At 36.6% G+C, this 18,231-nt stretch overlaps 2 protein-coding genes across 4 annotated transcripts in view; one reads left to right on the plus strand and one right to left on the minus strand.

Moving 5' to 3' along the window:
- Window positions 1-2,900: 2,900 nt before the first annotated feature.
- The window catches only part of SPATA9 (spermatogenesis associated 9), a 44,920-nt gene continuing 29,589 nt past the window's right edge, over window positions 2,901-18,231 (minus strand). For all 3 annotated transcript variants that reach the window (XM_037801716.1, XM_037801715.1, XM_037801714.1), the window contains exons 3-4: window positions 7,212-7,307; window positions 2,901-3,480 (exon numbers count right to left, since the gene is read on the minus strand). In XM_037801716.1, coding sequence (XP_037657644.1) covers window positions 3,157-3,480; window positions 7,212-7,307 — 420 coding nt within the window. In that variant the 3' untranslated portion in view covers window positions 2,901-3,156. The remainder of the gene's footprint in view (window positions 3,481-7,211; window positions 7,308-18,231) is intronic.
- On the plus strand, window positions 8,057-8,476 carry LOC119508359 (ubiquitin-conjugating enzyme E2 variant 1-like). The gene is made up of 2 exons (XM_037801994.1): window positions 8,057-8,080; window positions 8,177-8,476. The coding sequence occupies exons 1-2, from the start codon at window positions 8,057-8,059 to the stop codon at window positions 8,474-8,476; spliced, it is 324 nt and encodes a 107-aa protein (XP_037657922.1).

Genomic DNA, 18,231 nt, shown 5'->3' on the forward strand with positions numbered 1-18,231 from the left:
ATAAGATAAAAGCTGTATAGTTATACAATCATTAGCAAAGATCAATGCTATTCTAATACACTAGAAACTAAAAAGAAATACCAATATAATGATTCAGTAGTCATAATCTTGTTAAATCCTAACTTCTCAGTTACAATTTCCCCGTCATTTGATCATTCTCTCAATCTTCAGGGATATATGCACAGTGACCATTCTAACTTTATCATGCTGAAAAAGAGTGTTGACATTATGGGGTAGAGGAATGGAACTGGCTGATGTTCTTGGAGAGACTGGCACCTCTGGTTTTCAGGGCTTATCTGGATAGGAACAATCTGGAGGCTTTAAGTTTCTAAAAAAATAAACTTAATAAGTAAAACTTTTATAGATCTTAGGTAGAGTCCAGGGTATTCTTTAGGGTTTTCAGGATACTGTTGGTTAGGGCTTGGCATACTGTGGCAATTTGCAGTATCTGGCTGAAGCTTGCATAAGCCTAACCTCCAGAATGACCTTTCAACACTATTTGAAATCTCTTAGTCACTGAAACTTGATTTTGTTTCATTTCTTTTTCCCCTTTTGGTCAAGAAGGCATTGTCAGTCCCATGATACCAGGGCCAGACTCATCCTGAAAGTCCTGTTCCACATTGCCAGGGAGAATTATACCCCTGGGAGTCATGTCCCACATAGCAGGGAGGGTAGTGAGTTTATTTGCAGATTTTGGCTTAAAGAGAGAGATTGGCCACATCTGGGCAATAAAAGAGGTTCTCTGGGGGTGACTTTTAGGCATAATTATAAGTAGGCTTACCTTCGCCATTACAGAAATAAGTTCCCTAAGGGCAAGCTTCAAGATTGAGGGCTTGGCTTATTAAATTGGAAGTCCGTAATGCTTGAGAGAGTATCAGGAATTCCCCAGGTGGGGAAGTTTAATAGTTCCACATTTTTTCTCCAGTCCCTCAAGGGACTTTGCATATACTTTTTTATTTTCTGCCCAAATTACTCTGGAATATATCAGGTATTACATTAACCTGTACAGAATAACAAGATCTCATTCCCTATTACAGGTTCCACATAATTAGGTTTAAATAAACTGACTAGACAGGTTAAGTTAGATAGTGTGCCACAGAAAATTAAAATTTTGGACAAAATAAACTCTCTTCCTTTGGTCTCAAACAGAAGTTGAAGTTTTAAAATAACAGACAATATCATCCTTTACCCTGTGTCCTAACCAGGTCAGCCTCATTCATATCTCTAATTGAAATCTGATCTTTTTTCAGCTTCTTGAACAGTTGCTGTATGGATATTCATAATATTTTATGTTTTATAAATTTGTGACATCTATGGATTGCAAGACCTTTATTCATTACTTTAAGACAAGTATAAAAGAATTCATAATAAATGAGCATATCAAACTATACAGCCTGAAAATAGAAAATACAGGCATATCTTGTTTTATTGCATTTCGCTTTATTGTGCTTCACAGATATTGTGCTTTTATAAATTGAAGGTTCATGGCAACCCCTCCATCAAGCAAGTCTGTCAGTGCCATTTTTTCCCAACAGTATGTTCTCACTTCCTGTCTCTGTCTCATATTTTGGTAATTCTTATAATATTTGCAAAGTTTTTGATTATTATTGTATCTATTTTAGTGATCTGTGACTAAGTGATCTTTGTTGTTGTTATTGCAATCGTTTTGGGGCTTAAAAAATATTTTAAGCCCACTGTTGAGACCGACTGCTCAGAAAAAAAAAAAAAAAAGATTCCTTTTAAAACATTACCATTCATTGACAGTGCACCTGGTCACGCAAGAGCTCTGAATGAGAAGTACAATGAGATTAATGTTTTCATGCCTACTAATCATCCATTCTGCAGCCTATGAATCAAGGAATAATTTCAACTTTCAAGTCTTACTTAAGAAATCATTTCATAGGGCTACAGCTGCCAAAGATAGTGATTCCTCTGATGGATCTGGGCAAAGTAAATTGAAAACCTGGAAAGGAGCTACCATTCTAGGTGCCATTAAGGACATTAATGATTCATGGGAAGAGATCATAATGTCACTATTCACAGAAGTTTGGAAGAAGTTGATTCTAACCCTCAGGGATGACTTTGAGGGGTTCAAGACTTCAGTGGAAGAAATAACTGCAGATAGGGTGGACATAGCAAGAGAACTAGAATTAGAAGTAGAGCCTGAACATGTGACTGAACTGCTGCAATCTCATGATAAAACTTTAACGGATAAGGAGTTGCTTCTTATGAAAGAGCAAAGAAAGTAGTTTCTTGAGATGGAATCTACTCCTTGTGAAGATGCTATGAACATTGTTGAAATGACAACAAAGGATTTAGAATATTACATAAACTGAGTTGATGAAGCAGCAGCAGGTTTGGAAGGGATCGACTCCAATTCTGAAAGAAGTTGCATGGGTAAAATGCTATCAAACAGTGTTGCATGCTGCAGAGAAATCTTTAATGAAAGGAAGAATCAATTGATGTCTTACTTTCAGAAATTGCCACAGCAGTCCCAACCTTCAGCAACCACCACCCTGATCAGTCAGAAGCCATCAACACCGAGGCAAGATCCTCCACCAGCAAAAAGATTATGACTCACTAAAGGCTCAGATGATGGTTAACATTTTTTAGGAATTGTATTTTTAAATTAAGGTATGTACATTTTTTAGACATAATACTATTGCACATTTAATAAGCTAGTATAATGTAAACATAACCTTTATATACACTGGGAAACCAAAGAATTCGTTTGACTCACTTTATTCCGATATTCATTTTATTGAGGTGGTCTGGAGCCAAATCCACATTATCTCCTAAGTATGCCTATATCCATTTACTAACTCTGAAAAAGAAAGCATTTTGATAGGGTTTTCCTCCCAGATAAATAATAGGAAAGACACTCAGAGTAGGTCTTTAATAAGAACATAAATTTATTATAGTGTCCATATTATAAACCACAGCATAATGTCTAACACTCCAAAAGGTGAATTTTCTTGTTCATGAAAAATGTTATAGTCATTCATATATTCTACATCAAGTTTCATTTTATTTTTTCTACCATATAAACTCCAGAGAAAGACATTTTAATAAAAATACCCCTCCTTCTCTTAGAGCATTCAGTGTATGCAAACAGTTTCATCATTTTGTCAGATGAAATGTACCATCAGATAACTCTTAAGCTCTCTGTTCAGTGATATCCACATTCAGATTTGCTTGTTCATTGATTTCAGTTGATTGGTCAAACACAGAATGTAAAACCTGGATCTTACTGCTCAATTTATTAGCAGGAAGCTTGGGGCGATCTGCAATGTTTTCTGGCTTCTCTGGCAATGACCTGTAAGATTTTGCTGTGATTTCACCTTCAGGAAACATAGGCTCAGACAGCACGGGCTCAGAAAAGGCTTTTCTAAAATTTGCATTCTCTCTGTTTTGCCTTATGGACTCTTCCTCTTGGAAAATTTTCTTTACCTTCTCCAACACAGCATTAACACAGAGTGTCTATATAATTAAAAAAAATTATAAGTAAGGTTTCCTTTTAAGTTACTAAACTTACAGAAAAGAAGTATAATAAAACGTTAACATAAAATTACTAATCTTCATATGTTAATCAAAAATCACTTCCTTTCTGGAACCCCTGGCACATGGTAAGTATAGGGAGACTGATTCCTTCTTCTAACTTATTTATTATACCACAACCTAAACAGAAATGTAAAGCCTAGAATGTTTGAATAAAGATATGTTTTACCACTTTTTCCCCCAATTTATTAGATGTCTTACGTCTTTATTCTCCTGATTTAATCAAATGCAATATTTTCTGAGAGATGGCATTTTTCTCCAAACATGTTAGTATCTCAAAGTAGGTTGGTTTGTTTTCACTTTCCCCTCCATAGACTTTGCTTATACCTCTATGCACAATAGGAGGAACATAAGTATTTTGGTAAGGATTTAGTAAGCTAATAGATCCATGATTTCTAAGCAAAAGTGTGATCCACTCCCCCCCCCCCCCCAAAAAAAAAAGTGTCATTCAGTACTTTAAAGAGGCTGGCATCAAAATCAAACACAGAGAAAAATAACTTTTGGGGAGACACTTAGAACAGTACTCATTAAACTTACTCTGTAAGTTTACTAACGGAAACATTAGAAAATCCTTTTTTATTACAATGATGAAAATGATGATAATGCCAAGTATTTAAGGCAAGCAATGAGAACAATAAAATCCATGAAATATGAGAAGACCTAAACTAGCTTATTTTCAGAAGAGATCCCTGAAGATGATATAATGGACTATAAACAATAGAAGGTTTTCCTAAAAAGTATAATAGAAAAAAGTTTAAAACATTCAGGCTTGAACAGCCTCAATTTCCTCCTGCCTCCCTTCTTGCCTGCTTCCCACCAGAGAGTAGGGAAACACCAGATGCTTTCCCTGATTTCCTTGCACTTGAATGTGTGGCCATGTGACTCTCCTGGCCAATGATATAAAATAGGATGTCTGCTGGAGAGAAGTTCAGAAAGAATATTTGAAAAAGTCTTCCCTCTCAAATAAAAGGAAAAGACTTTTACTTTTGCCTCTACCCATCTTCTTTCTTCCTACTTTGGACACTGATATGGATATCGTTCCTGAGCACAAGGCAACAAGCCTAAGGACAATAAAACAACAAACAGTATAGCAGAGGAGAAAGATGGAAAGACCCTGGGTTCCTGATGATAGTGTGGATGCACTGAACAAACGTGGAACCTGCCTAACACTTCTATTTAAGTGAGATATTTAAATGTCTTTATTGCTTAAGCCATTGTCAGTGAGGTATTTTGTAACTTGCACTGGAGTATATCCAAACTCAGAGCTAGAGATCCTCAGACTTCCAGCTGCACTTCAGCTGCAAAGAGCCCCATCCATTTACCCCAAATATGATCATTTTCTATGAATGCCATTACTCACAAAAGAGAATACCTAAATATCTGATAAAGATATGAGATTGTGAGCAATCTTATTAATGATCAAAGAAATGCAAGTTAAAATCACAAGAATACTATATACCCACAAGAATGGCTAAAATGGAAAAGATTAACAATACTAAGTATCAGTGATAAAGTAGAACAACTGAGACTCTTAATTGCTGGGGAAGTCACAGACATGCCTAGCAGCCATCTCCCAGCCCTCACTACCCTTCCCCTCTCATTCCCCCTCCCTTTCCTGGTGTGCAAATGTTTCAATATGTTTCCATTTTGAAGCCAGGGGGAGATGTTAGGTCTAATGGAACTTCCCTGACTGTACCTGGACCCAAAACTTGGAATAAGCAGCCCTAGCTGCTTATCAGGGCAGGAACTCTGCACAAAGTTTGCTTGATACATGCTTTTTATTCAGGGGTAAGGCCCCTCCCCCCTCAGGTGTGTAAATACCCAGCTTTCAGAAATACAGGGTCCCTCGTCCATGACATGAAGCAGGGTGTGTGGAGGTGCCATCCACCTCGATGGGGCCTCTTCCCTTGCTCCTTTGGACCCTTTGTGTTGTATAAGTAATAAAGCGGTCATTTGCTGAGTCTCTGTTGTGCCTGAGGCTGTGTCCCACAACGCACCATATGGCAACTCACTCCATAATAATCTGCTGGGATGACTGTAATTGTTAAAACTATTTTGGAAAACTGTTTGGCAATATCTACTAGAAGTGAAAACATGCATACCCTATGATCCAACAACTTCACCAAAAGATACTGTGCCAGTTTGGATGTATTATGTCTCCCAAAACGTCATGTTCTGTAATGCAATCTTGTGGGGGCAGACATATTAGTGTTGATTAGGTTGGAATCCTTTGATTAAGTGTTTCCATGGAGATGTAAATCAACTGTGAGTGAAACATTTAATTGGTTTACTTCCATGGAAGTATAGATGCTGCCCATTCAGGGTGGGTCTTGATTTAATCACTGGAGTCCTATAAAAGAGTTCATAGACAGAAGGAGCTCAGAGCAGCTGAGAGTGACATTTTGGAGAGCAACTGAGAGAGACATTTTGGAGACAGCTGCCTTCCCAGCTAACAGAGGTTTTCCAGATGCCATTGGCCTTCCTTTGGTGAAGGTATACTCGTGTTGATGCCTTAATTTGGACATTTTTCATGGCCTTCAGACTGTGAATTTGTAACCAAATAAACCCCCTTTATAAAAGCCAATCCATTTCTGGTATTTTGCATAATGGCAGCATTAGCAAACCGGAACAGATATGTACAAGAATATTCATAGTGACCTTATTCATAATAGCTCCTAATTGGAAATAATCCAAATGTTCATCAACAGTAGAATGAATAAATAAATGATGATCTACAGCAATGAAAGTGAGAAAACTGCTACAGGCTACAAATGAATGAAGCTCACAAAGATAATACTGAGCAAAAGAAGACAGGCAGAAAAGAATATATACTCTATGATTCAACATAAAAAATTCAAACAATGGGCATTCTATCTGTGGTATTAGAAGTAAAAATAGTGGTTGCCTTTATGGAAAGGGGTAGTGATTGTGAGTGAGCAAAAAGAGCCTTCTGGATTGATGGTCATTCTTCTAATACATTTTTTTATTAGAGAAGTTGTGGATTTACAATACAATGATGCATAAAATACAGGATTGCCATATACCTCCCTTTTATTAACACCTTGCATTGGTGTGGAACATTTGTTACAATTGATGGTAGCACATTTTTATAGTTGTACATATTTTATTTCTTGACCTGGGAAGAAGACTTTGTAATAATTCATCAAGCTGTGCACTTTTGTCTATTTATGTTGTACTTTCAAAATTAAAGGGAAGTATACATGGCAATGGATTAAAAGAAAATAATCCCTTATCATTTTGTAATGTACAGCACATGTAATTCAGAATGTACTAATTTTTGTGTTCCCGAAAGCCACAGCCCCAAAATGATGGGCTACTGTACTTTAGGCGGTCATGACAAAATGGCTGCAATAAAACAAGTATAGTGAAATGAAAGCAAAACTAAAATGTTTTGAACCAAAGATCTTCAAAGGATAGTAAACTTTATAAGAATAAAATAATTTTAGTTATTCAAGCAAATTAGTTTTGGGTGGATTGACCTAGGCTTCTCAGAAGAATACAAATTTACTGTAAAATTATTTTGTTTAACAAGAGAATGGTGCCTCAGTTTGTGAATGGGCTATACAATGTATCTTAACATTACATGGAAGAATTATATTCATTTCTAGGTTCTAACAAATTTTTTAACTTACCAAATAAATTAGTGCTGCATATGAAGCATAGATTATGCTAGTTAAAGCAGTCTTTGCTGGAAAGGTAATAATTTCAAACAAAGAACCCTTTCTGACCTGCAAAAACAGAAGAGTTTTTTTATTAAGATGAAAATTTTCAATGTTAAGCTTATTGTAAAATAACAATTTAACTCTTTCTAAAGCAAGTCTTCTAATTTAGAGCTTTTTTTTCAAATTCTGAAAAGATATTTTACTTTTCTTCTTTAAATCAAACATATTTTCTCTTGCTGGTCAAAAACCTAAGACAAATCTACAAAAATCTTTTCATTTCCGAAATGTTACTCTAACTTTTTATATTTACCAGCTGTGCTCACTAGGGGGTGCTGCTCTGCATACTAGAAGAAGTCTTTTTCTTTGTTCAAATTCATGTAATCATTCTTTATTAAATTATTCACATCTTCAATTAAGCAAACAGCAATGAAAATACTAAGCATTTCCTGGAGATTAATGATCTGCATGGAATTAAGCATGAGACTGCTGGAGATCACCATTAACCTTAGATGATCATTAAGTTTCAGAAAGTGCTCTCTGCTCATAACCAGCAAGTCTTTGGAAATACAGAGAATGTCTACACCAATAATGAATTTGTCTCTCGGGTGTTATGAAGTTTCTGGTAATAGAGATATGCCTTAAACATATCAGTATAACATACTCAGTTTAAGAGAGCTATTCTATCTTATAGGCCGCCTCTGTAGCCTTGAGCCAGATATGAAATAAGGACACTAGGAAATACATTCCTTTCCCATTCAGCAGTGAAGTGGCAGTTAGCCATGCTCGCTCCTCTGAAGTAAGAGCCCAGAGGTTCAATGGCTTCAGTGAACTCCCAGAAAGTACATGCTGTAGCTAATAAAATTATGCAAACACTCAGTAAAAATACATACAAACCCAAAAAAGAACAGTGGATAATATCTTCATTAAAAAGTTAGTTATTAGATGACAGCCACCATGGGTGGATAATTTATGAAAATCAAATATACAGCCTTAAAATAGAATGTGGACCTAAATACCCAGAAGCATCCTCCTCTGTAAGATTTGTAACAAAAATTAATATGAATGGAATTAATAGTTCTAATGGAGTGTTGTACCCAAGCGCAAAATCAGTGCTAGCAAAATGGCAGAATTCATATAACCTCAAAGTTGTCCTGCAAGAGCTTCAGTACCTAATGATGTCTAAAGAAAATATGAAACTCCCTCAGCCACCTGAAGGACAGTGTTACAGCAATTAATCAGAAAGGAAAACCATAGACCATCCCCCACTCCCATTCTATTTAAGCTGTCATCATTTTCCATAGTAGTAAATTTCCGAGATATATCTTGTAGACCTCAAAAGTACTGGAAAGGAATCTCCCATTCAAAGGTAATTTATCTTAAGATACTGTAAATGATATTTTTTGTCCATTTGAAATGTACAATGACAAAGCATCCTGTCAAGTGTAACCACTGTCCCCATAGTTGAACTTCTGGGATCAAGAAAGTATATTTAAATTAATTCATATCACTACCAGTGAGGCACATCCAACACAGCTGTGAAAATATGTATCACACAATCAGCTTGCCCCGGGGTCTCTTCCTTCTTCCACTTCTCCTTCCCCAGCCTTCTTCTTCTTTCCCTCCCTGCATGCAACAGCCCTCCAGTTTGAGGTGGTTTATTAGAATAGATATAAAAGTTTCAGGTTGCAGTCTGTGGGACTATTGCTGAGGGTGCGTGGGTGCTTCATGTGCACCCAAAAAGAAACCCGTTTCTTTATTTAAGTCTTAAATGATGCCCCCCTTCTAAGCCGTTGTCTTTTCCCCACTCTCTTCCACTACCAACCTTGGCTGAAGAACAAATTGTAACCCCCTCTGCTATCCTTTGAAATTGGCCTTTGGTGAGGAATTCTTTTAGGGCTTTCCCTTTATCTTCTCTCCCCCCCCCCCCCCCACATTTATGGAGGGGTGCTGCTGTCTCCTTTCTCCTCCTGAAGTCTCTTCTTGCACCATCACCACCTGACACTTTCCAAGACACTTCCTTGCTTTGGCCAGAGCTATCAGGTAAGGTTGCAAGGAGCCTCTGACCTCCCTCATTTGGTTTTGGAACCACATTTCTTTACTCTCCACCAGCCTGGGAAATGAAAATTGGGTCCTCAGCTACAACTTGCTAGCTCTCAAAGTTCTTGGGGGTTAAATGTGGAGAAAGGCCACATGAAGATACTTGTAAGCACGCATGATCCCTCTGAATGAATTGTTTTCTTTTCCTGTAATTGCTTTTGCTTTTAAAAACTGAAGAAATTTTAAACAAACAGGACTCTCATTTGGTCGTTCTTGCAATCCATTTGGGTTTTGTTTGAATTTGGGGCTGCTGCCTCTCACAATCCTCAGCAGGGATTAAGAAAGAACTCATGCTAGGCAGATCCCCGAAACTGGCAGGCTTGATCTCCTGACAAATTGCTGTGTTTTTCTACTTTTCTGTTCAGGACCACAAAATGCTAAAATGTGGATGCATACTGAAATAAAAGCAATTCATTGTGTTTTAAAGTTTTGTTTTTTAATTTAGTATTTGTGTAAAACCATCTTTCGAAGCAGTAAGTCTGAAAAGAAAAACCTTAGTTCTAAGGATTTAATATCTGTAAGTAAAGTTTAACATAATATTCCACAAGCAGCCTTTCTATTGTCAGACCATTGCCTGATTTTAAATATAATAAAAAATAGTGCATTAATACTTTTTTAAAAAGTTATTTATAACAATGAAAAACAATCAACAATACCAGAATGATTAGGTAAACTATGCTATATCCACTCAATGGTATACTTTGCAGCCTTTTCAAAAAGTGCTTCTGAAGAATATGTGATAACATTTTATTTATCAAACACTTATGTGGCACTATGTACCAGGCCCTGTTCTAAGTGCTTTATAAACATTAACTCATTTAATTCTTAAAATAGTCCTGTGAGGTTACTATTATTATGCTGATTCCATAGATAGAGAAATAGAAAAGAAGAGGTAGGTAACTTGCCCATGGTTTCACAGCTAGTAAGTAGCAAAGTTGGATTTAAACCAGAAATTGTGCTCCTGGGCCCAAGCATGCAAATGGATCAATAAGCTGTGCTGCTAACACAGCTATGCTGCTTTGGAATATGCTGCATGTGAAGAGGTGATATAGAACAGTATTATACAGATGGACTTTAGATCAAGGTTCAAATCCTGGCTCCAGGATCTACTAGCAATGCAATCTTGGACAAATTAATTCTAATTCTCAGTTCCCTCATCTCTAAATTGGGAATAATAGCTAATACCTACTTCATAGGTTTGCTATAAAGATAAAAAAGAAAATGTTTGTAAAGTGTTTAGTAGAATGCCTGTACACAGGTAGCACTTAGGGACATAGTTAAGCACTTTTAGTACCTCATGGAACTATGAGAAATATGAGAAAGAGCAAGGTTCAAAATTGTATAATTTTCATTTATACAGTATGATTTCATTTATATAACCTACAAAAATAGGTCAAACTAATCTATGCTGTTGGAAGTTGGGATAGTGGTTCTGCTAACAAAGGTAAACCTGGAAGACAGCACGAGGGGATTTCTTGGGCACTGCTTACCAAGGTGTGCTCAATCTATGAAAATCCATTGAGCTACACACTTAATGATTTGTGACTTTTCTGTATATTATACTTCGATTAAAAGGTTTTCAAGAATTCTTTGTCCAAAAACAAAAAATTCTATGTCTGGTATTTTTATGATTAAAATAAACACAATTAACATTGCATAGAAAAAAGTTTGGACAGAAATGCACAAAATCGTAACAGCTGTTATGTTCTGGTAATACAATTTTGTTTAGTTAACATTTATAGACCACTTACTATATGCCAAGTTCTATTCTAACAGCTTTACTTGCAGTGTTTCATTTTATTCCCTAGCAAACCTATGAAATAGGAATTCAGGTTTAGAGATATTAAATCTTTCTTATTTTCCAAGTTAAGCTGAAAGAACATGATATTTTATGTATTTTATTGAAGTTATTAAATTACGTGTGCTTGCATCCTGTTTCATAATACTCAGTTTTTGCTTACTGTTGCCACTACTGAATAAAGAACAGAACCACCCAACACAATTTCACTTCTTTCGTTTTAAGTGGTTTATGGAATGCTGACACAATGAATATTATCTATCCTAGTAGTTGAAGGAGGTGGGTTGGTTTTTTTTCCTATCTTCTTCCCCACATTTCAGGCCACACCAACTCCTAAATATAGGGATAGTCCATGCTGTTTTAGCCCACTCCCTCCATAAGTCAATCTGGAAAGTTTCCCCGAATTACTGGCTTCTGAGAAGAGTTTCCAGGAAATGAAACAGCTGCTGCTCTTTCCTTCTTGCTAGAAGAGTACAAAATGACAGCATGTCATTGAATTCCACTACTAGGCTATAAGGAGACAAACATATAAACAGAGAGAACAGAGGTTAGGAAGAAAAGCAGACCACACCCCAACGAAATGCCTCCTAGCAGAGTAAAAAAATTCTGAATAAGGAATCTGTATATTGCTTAAGGTCACTTTTTTCACTGTTTTAATACTTTTAATAAACACTTGCTATTTCTATAACAGATCATCCCTGTAGAAAATATTTTTCCTCTAAAATTTATGTGGCTACTGGGAAGCAGCCATTTTCCAATTTTATGACTCACTTGCAGTATGTGTTTTTCATATTATAACCACCCTATTTCATTTTTGGCTTGCTATGGGAAGGAATATTGTATGGTAAAAACTGAGACAAATAAACAGGAGAAATTTGGTAAATGGGAAGTTTTGTTAGATTGTATCTTATTTCAAAAATTTCAAAAACTATCTTAACCTTGTTATAGTAACTTCATTTTCTTTGCATATTTGAGTTAAAAGTATGTTGGTATCAGTGCTATGTCCATATATTTATTTTTGGATTTTAGTAATATTGACATGTAAAATATATGGATATTTGAACAGTAAAAACATTTCAACCTTTAAATCTCTATAGTGCCAGTGGAATCCATACATGGCTCAGGTATTTCAGGCCTGAGGGTTTTCTTCACTTTAACCTGTTTCTTGTTCTACTTCTATACTCAGTGCCTATATGAAGTGGAAACAGAAGTCTTCAATGCCACTGTAGAGAAGATTCTATCATAGGAAGAGCTCCTGGTCCTGTGGCCCTGCATCAGTCTACCAAAGTCAGCATTTATGTCTGGGAGCTGATGTGTCTTGGCTGAAGTCAGCATTCATGTCAACTATCTAGGTCACTGCAGCCTGGAGCAGCTGCAAGCTTCACTCAGCCAGGCAGACCACAAGGCAGAGAAGTGCACAATTCTGTAAGTACTAGTCCTGGGGGATGCTGAAAACTACCAAGAAATTCTCTACTCAGTTTTCCATTCCTGAATTCCCTTACAGAAACAGCATATATTATATCACTGCAGCCTCAGGTCAGTGTCCTTGCCTTGTAGAATCTGGAGAGGATTGAGGAGCACCCTGATTCAGTACCCAAAGAGCCAAGTACAAAGGCCTCTTCTAATATTTTGGCCAGCTGGAGAGGCCTGACCCTATCCTTCTGTAGTCATATCAAAACAGGCCACTGGAATCCCTTTAGATCACTTGTGTTGGTTAAACCTTTGAGTGGCTCATTTTTGGCACATCTTTCAATATGCTGATATATATGAGACATATTCTTGAGCTGGGCATATGACCAGAAAGGCATGGGAAGTTTCTAAGGGGAGCTCCTGTGCCAGCTTTTGTTCTCTGATTATCTTGGGGAGATTATTACTTCATTTCAAAGCTCCCCACATCAAAGGGTTGCAACACTATCCCAATTATGGTCTGTGTTTTCATGAAAATGCTCCTCCATTCCCTGTTCTTGAGGAAAGTAATCTGCCTGACTGGTGTTCCCAGTCACATAATATCTGAGAGCTCTGGTAGAATTATTTAAGGTACTCCAAGTACAAATACATTTTCCTTCATTCTTTATCTTCAGATCAGTGGCCAGAACACATTGGGACATACCTTCAGATAGATTAATCAGGCCACTTACCTTCCTACAGCTAACTTTTCAGAAAGCAGTGCTCTCCATCATCCACAAAGGATATCCATTTGCACAGTAATTCCAGGTTTCATCCCCTTTACTTCACACAAAAACTCCAGCAGCCTGACAATTCTTGAGGAATTCATGGTGGAATACACTCTGGGTAAGATAAGCTCTATTCACCATGGGAAGGTAGCCAAGCAGTGCACCAGGTCTGGTGTAGCTCCTCCAAGCTATGACACATCCCTCAGCAAACTCTGGTTTCATGGATACACTCCTTTCACAGAACAATCTATTAATCTCCACTACACTTCACACATTACTCTGTTGTACCTTTTACTCTCCAGGCCATTGTCTTCATTATTCATACTTCTATTTCAATCCTCACTGAGCCTTTCAGATTTGAGATATGCCATTTTCTTCCTTGCTATAACTTAGTTTCCTCTAAGTGGCAATACTGATTCTTTACCTTAGCTGCTTCCTATTACTCAAGTAAAGTTTAAAGTTTCTTTCTCACCCTCAATCCCCAAGGATCCTGGAACCGCTGACCTGGGACTGTTCTTGTCTCACTCTAGCCATTTGGAACTACTTTCATTCCCCCAAACAAGCCACACTGTCTCTCACCTCTGTACATTTATATACACCATTCTCTTCCTGGAATGATCTTCCTACTTCTTCACCTGGCTAATTCCCCATTCTTCAAGTCTTAGAATCAGTATCTTAACATCTAGGAAGTTTATACTGACCACTCTATTGAAATTGTGTGTCCCTTTTTGATTTTTCCATAGCACACAACACACTTTGTGCACTTGCTACATTATACTGACATTGTTTGCTTACTTGCATATCACCTCCACAGTCCACAGGGCAAGGGTAAGACATTTCTGAATACCAAGTACGTAAATAGTGATTTTACATATCAGATCCTTGATAAATAATTTTTAATGAATGAAAAGCAAAATTATAATTCACTTCTAAAAAAACTAAACCATCTTCTAATATTAAAATTTGCAAAAGAGGATATTAAAATATAAAAATGACAGTGTCTGTATACTTTGTATGGTTTGTATGGTATATGAATATAGCTCAATAAAACTACATTAAAAATAATATAAAGATGAAGGACATGTGGTACCAGTAACATGGCAGACTGAGCTAATGTGGAATCCCTCACACACAAAAAAAACCCACCCGGAAATTCTATAAAAATTAAATCCCCCAAACTTAATACAAGATGACTGACAAGGGGAGAGGGGAGGGAGGGATTGAGGGAGAGAGGGAGAAATCCCTCTGTGCCAAGAACAAAGAAAAAACGAAAAACCAGGAGGTGTAAGGGTGTGAGCTGATATCCCAGGAAGTCTAGGGATGGTATTGGACTGAGAAATGACAGCTGGGGATTCAGTTTTAATACAGAGACTGAAGATAGATTTGGATGTACACAAGGTGGGAACTGGGCCTGCAGTCTCAGTGAAAGCAGGACTAGAACAACTGCACCATCAGCCCAGGAAGCAGGTAAGGAAGTTAGTCTCCACCCGGGACTGAAATTCAACAATGAGAGATCAAACTCCCAAGCCTGCATAACTTAAAGGGGTCTGAATTTACCATTTCAGTGAGATGCAGGGAAACCTGTACTGGGAAATTAACATAAAGATTGGTATCCCTAGAGCACAAGAAAAATCTCTTGGACAGTTTCACCACCAAGGCTGGGAAGGGATTTCTATTTTTAAACAAAATCTTATTGAAGAACTTTCAGTTAAAAAAAATTACAAAATGTAATGAAATTATCTTCTAGGAATGAGACACCAAATAGATCACAATACTCAGATCTGCATCCCCCAAATACCTCAAAGAAAAAACCTTTTTAAAATTCAGTTTTATTGAGATATATTCACATACCATACAGTCATCCATGGTGTATAATCGACGGTTCACAGTACCATCTTATACTTGTGCATTCATTACCCCAATCTATTTTTGAACATTTTCCTTATACCAGAAAGGATAAGAATAAAAAATAAAAATAAAAAAGGACACCCAAATCATCCCCCCCATCCCATCCTATTTTTCATTTAGTTTTTCTCCCCATTTTTCTACTCATCTATCCATACACTGGATAAAGGGAGTGCGATCCACAAGGTTTTCACAATCACACTGCCACCCCTCATAATCTACATTGTTATACAATCGTCTTCAAGAGTCAAGGCTACTGGGTTGGCGTTTGATAGTTTCAGGTATTTACTTCTAGCTATTCCAATACATTAAAACCTAAAAAGTGTTATCTATATCGTGTACAAGAATGTCCACCAGAGTGACCTCTCAACTCCATTTGAAATCTCTCAGCCACTGAAGCTTTATTTTGTTTTATTTCACATCCCCCTTTTGGTCAAGAAGATGTTCTCAATCCCAGGATGCTGGGTCCAGATTCATCCTGAGGAGTCATCTCCTGTGTTGCCAGGGAGATCTGCACCTCTGGGAGTCAGGTCCCAAGTATGGGGGAGGCAGTCAGATCACCTGCCAAGGTGGCTTAGTTAGAGAGAGAGGGCCACATCTGAGCAACAAAGATGACTCAGGGGGAGACTCTTAGGCACAATTATAAGCAGGTTTAGTCTCTCCTTTGCAGTAACAAGCTAAAGAAAAATCTTCTAAAAGACTATAAAATATGTTTAAAATAATTAAAGATATTTTTTAAAGGATCAAACTTGTAAAAGACACTTTGAAAAGAAAAAAGCAGGAAATTTTGAGGAAAATATGAATTAGAACTTCTAAAAACGATAAAGAAATGATAAATATAATGTCTGGAATTTAAAACGTATTGAATACATAAAAGAACATATTAGATACAGCTGGAGAGAACTGGTGAACTTGAAGATAAATCAAAGGAAGTTATCCAGGGTGCATCAAAGACAGATAGAGATATTAGAAAAATGAGAAAAGTAAATAGACATAGAGAAGAAAATGAGAGGTCCAAAGTATTTCAACAGACATTCCAGAAGAAGAGATTAGAGAAAATGATAAAGTAGCAATGTTTGAAGAAATAATGATGAAGAATTTTCTAGAAATGAAAAATTATCCTTAGATTCAGGAATCACAATGGATCCCTAGAAATTGTGTACCTATCCGAGCACAGTTTGGCAATAGATAATAAAGATGTGCATTCCCTATGATCCAGTAATCCCTCTTGTAGATACATAACTGGAAAATGTCTCTCATATATGGACAAGGAGTCATTTACAAGAATGTTCACTGAAGTACTGTTTGTAATGGCACAAATTTGGAAATTTTTAAATTGTCCATCTGTTCAGTAATAGATAAACTGTGGATTATTTTTTCTTACAATGGAATACCACAGAGGAGTTAAAATAATAAACCAAAGCTAATATATCAATAAAGTGCCATGAAAAAAAGGAATTTGCAGAAGGATTAGTACAGTATACCATTTATATAAATTTTAAATATACATAGAACAATACTATATAACAGATTCATACAAATGTAATGAAAATATAAAAGTATGCATGGAAATGCTCACATTAACTTCAGGTTATAATTATCTCTGAAGACATTACAGAAAAATTTTACCACCAGTTTAAATTGGGTGGGATTCTGATAAATTACTTTTTTAATATTTGAAATATTTTATTGACAAGAATTTTCAAAATTAAAGTGGGCTGCTAAGCCAACTGTATTGAGAGCAAAGGAAACGAGATATCACAGGTGTTGATTTTAAAATGACATTAAAGAGGCAGTCATACTAACAGCACTGAATTACATAAATGAATGTGATTAATAGGGGAAATTTTAGGTTCTATATATGGTACTAGAATAAAAATTTTTAAAAATCCATGGAACTGCAGAACACAGGGAACCTTAAGTCAACCCATGGACAATTACAGTGGTACAATTATAAAAATGTGCTTTCATCAATTTTAACAAATGTTCCATACCAATGCAAGGTATTAATAATCGTGTGGTATTTGAAAATCCTGTATTTTATGCAGCAGCAGCAGGAGTTACAGTCAGCATAAAGACCTAGGAGAAGTCATTCAACTCTGTAAGCATCTTTCTTTTATCTCAGGTTCCTGAAGTTAGTTATCATAACTGAGCTCTAAATTTACCTCTGAAACCCACTATAAATCAAGAAAAAAAGACAAAGTGTGTTTTTTAGTTGTCAATACTGGATTAAGGGAAACACAAGTTGAACTGGAAAGAAAGATTATTTTCTACCACTGACTGTTAGTGAATTTGGGAGACAATTCTCCAAGAATTCCTGTCATTATCAACACAGACCAGACCTCCCGAGCAAAGGACATATTTGAATAGCAAACAGCCTTGTAAGCTAAAGGAAGTGCATTCCCTTGGAGAAATCAATAGTTTCTCATCCCTGGAGATGTCACAGGGCACTGATGATAAAGCTCTCTCTCCTCTGACATGGGTGCTTACATTCCAGAGTAATATACTTAGAGACGCCTTCCTCCTCTCCTCCTGAAAAGACCTGCTTACATTCCAGGTAAATGGGTAATCTCTCAGTCTCTGTGGAGGGGATGGACAGTTGTGCCAGCAGCCCCATAAAAAGTTCAGATTTGTCTAATTTCTGGATTCATCTCCTGTGATGCAACCTACTACATATGCAGGTAACATCTGGCCATCATCGCATTGTCCCTTGGGAACTGACGTGTAGAGAACCAACACAAAATATTGCCCTAGCTGCTGCTTTTGCTGTGAATAATAAACCATCTGTGTGTGGTGTGTGTATAACTGTGGAAGTCTAACTTGTTAGTGTGCAAGTAGGGTAAATTTCAAATCCTTCATAGTTCTGACTTAATGAGGAAGAAACTAATAAAAGAACTTTGAATAACATAATAGAGTATCTTTAAACATGATTCCCTACTTATACAGAAATATTCTTCAAAAGATATTTCTTATATCAACCTTCTATCAAAACTATGGGTTTGATAATTCAAGAAAG

This window comes from Choloepus didactylus, chromosome 13, assembly GCF_015220235.1.
Source record: "Choloepus didactylus isolate mChoDid1 chromosome 13, mChoDid1.pri, whole genome shotgun sequence".
Taxonomy (NCBI): Eukaryota; Metazoa; Chordata; class Mammalia; order Pilosa; family Megalonychidae; genus Choloepus; species Choloepus didactylus.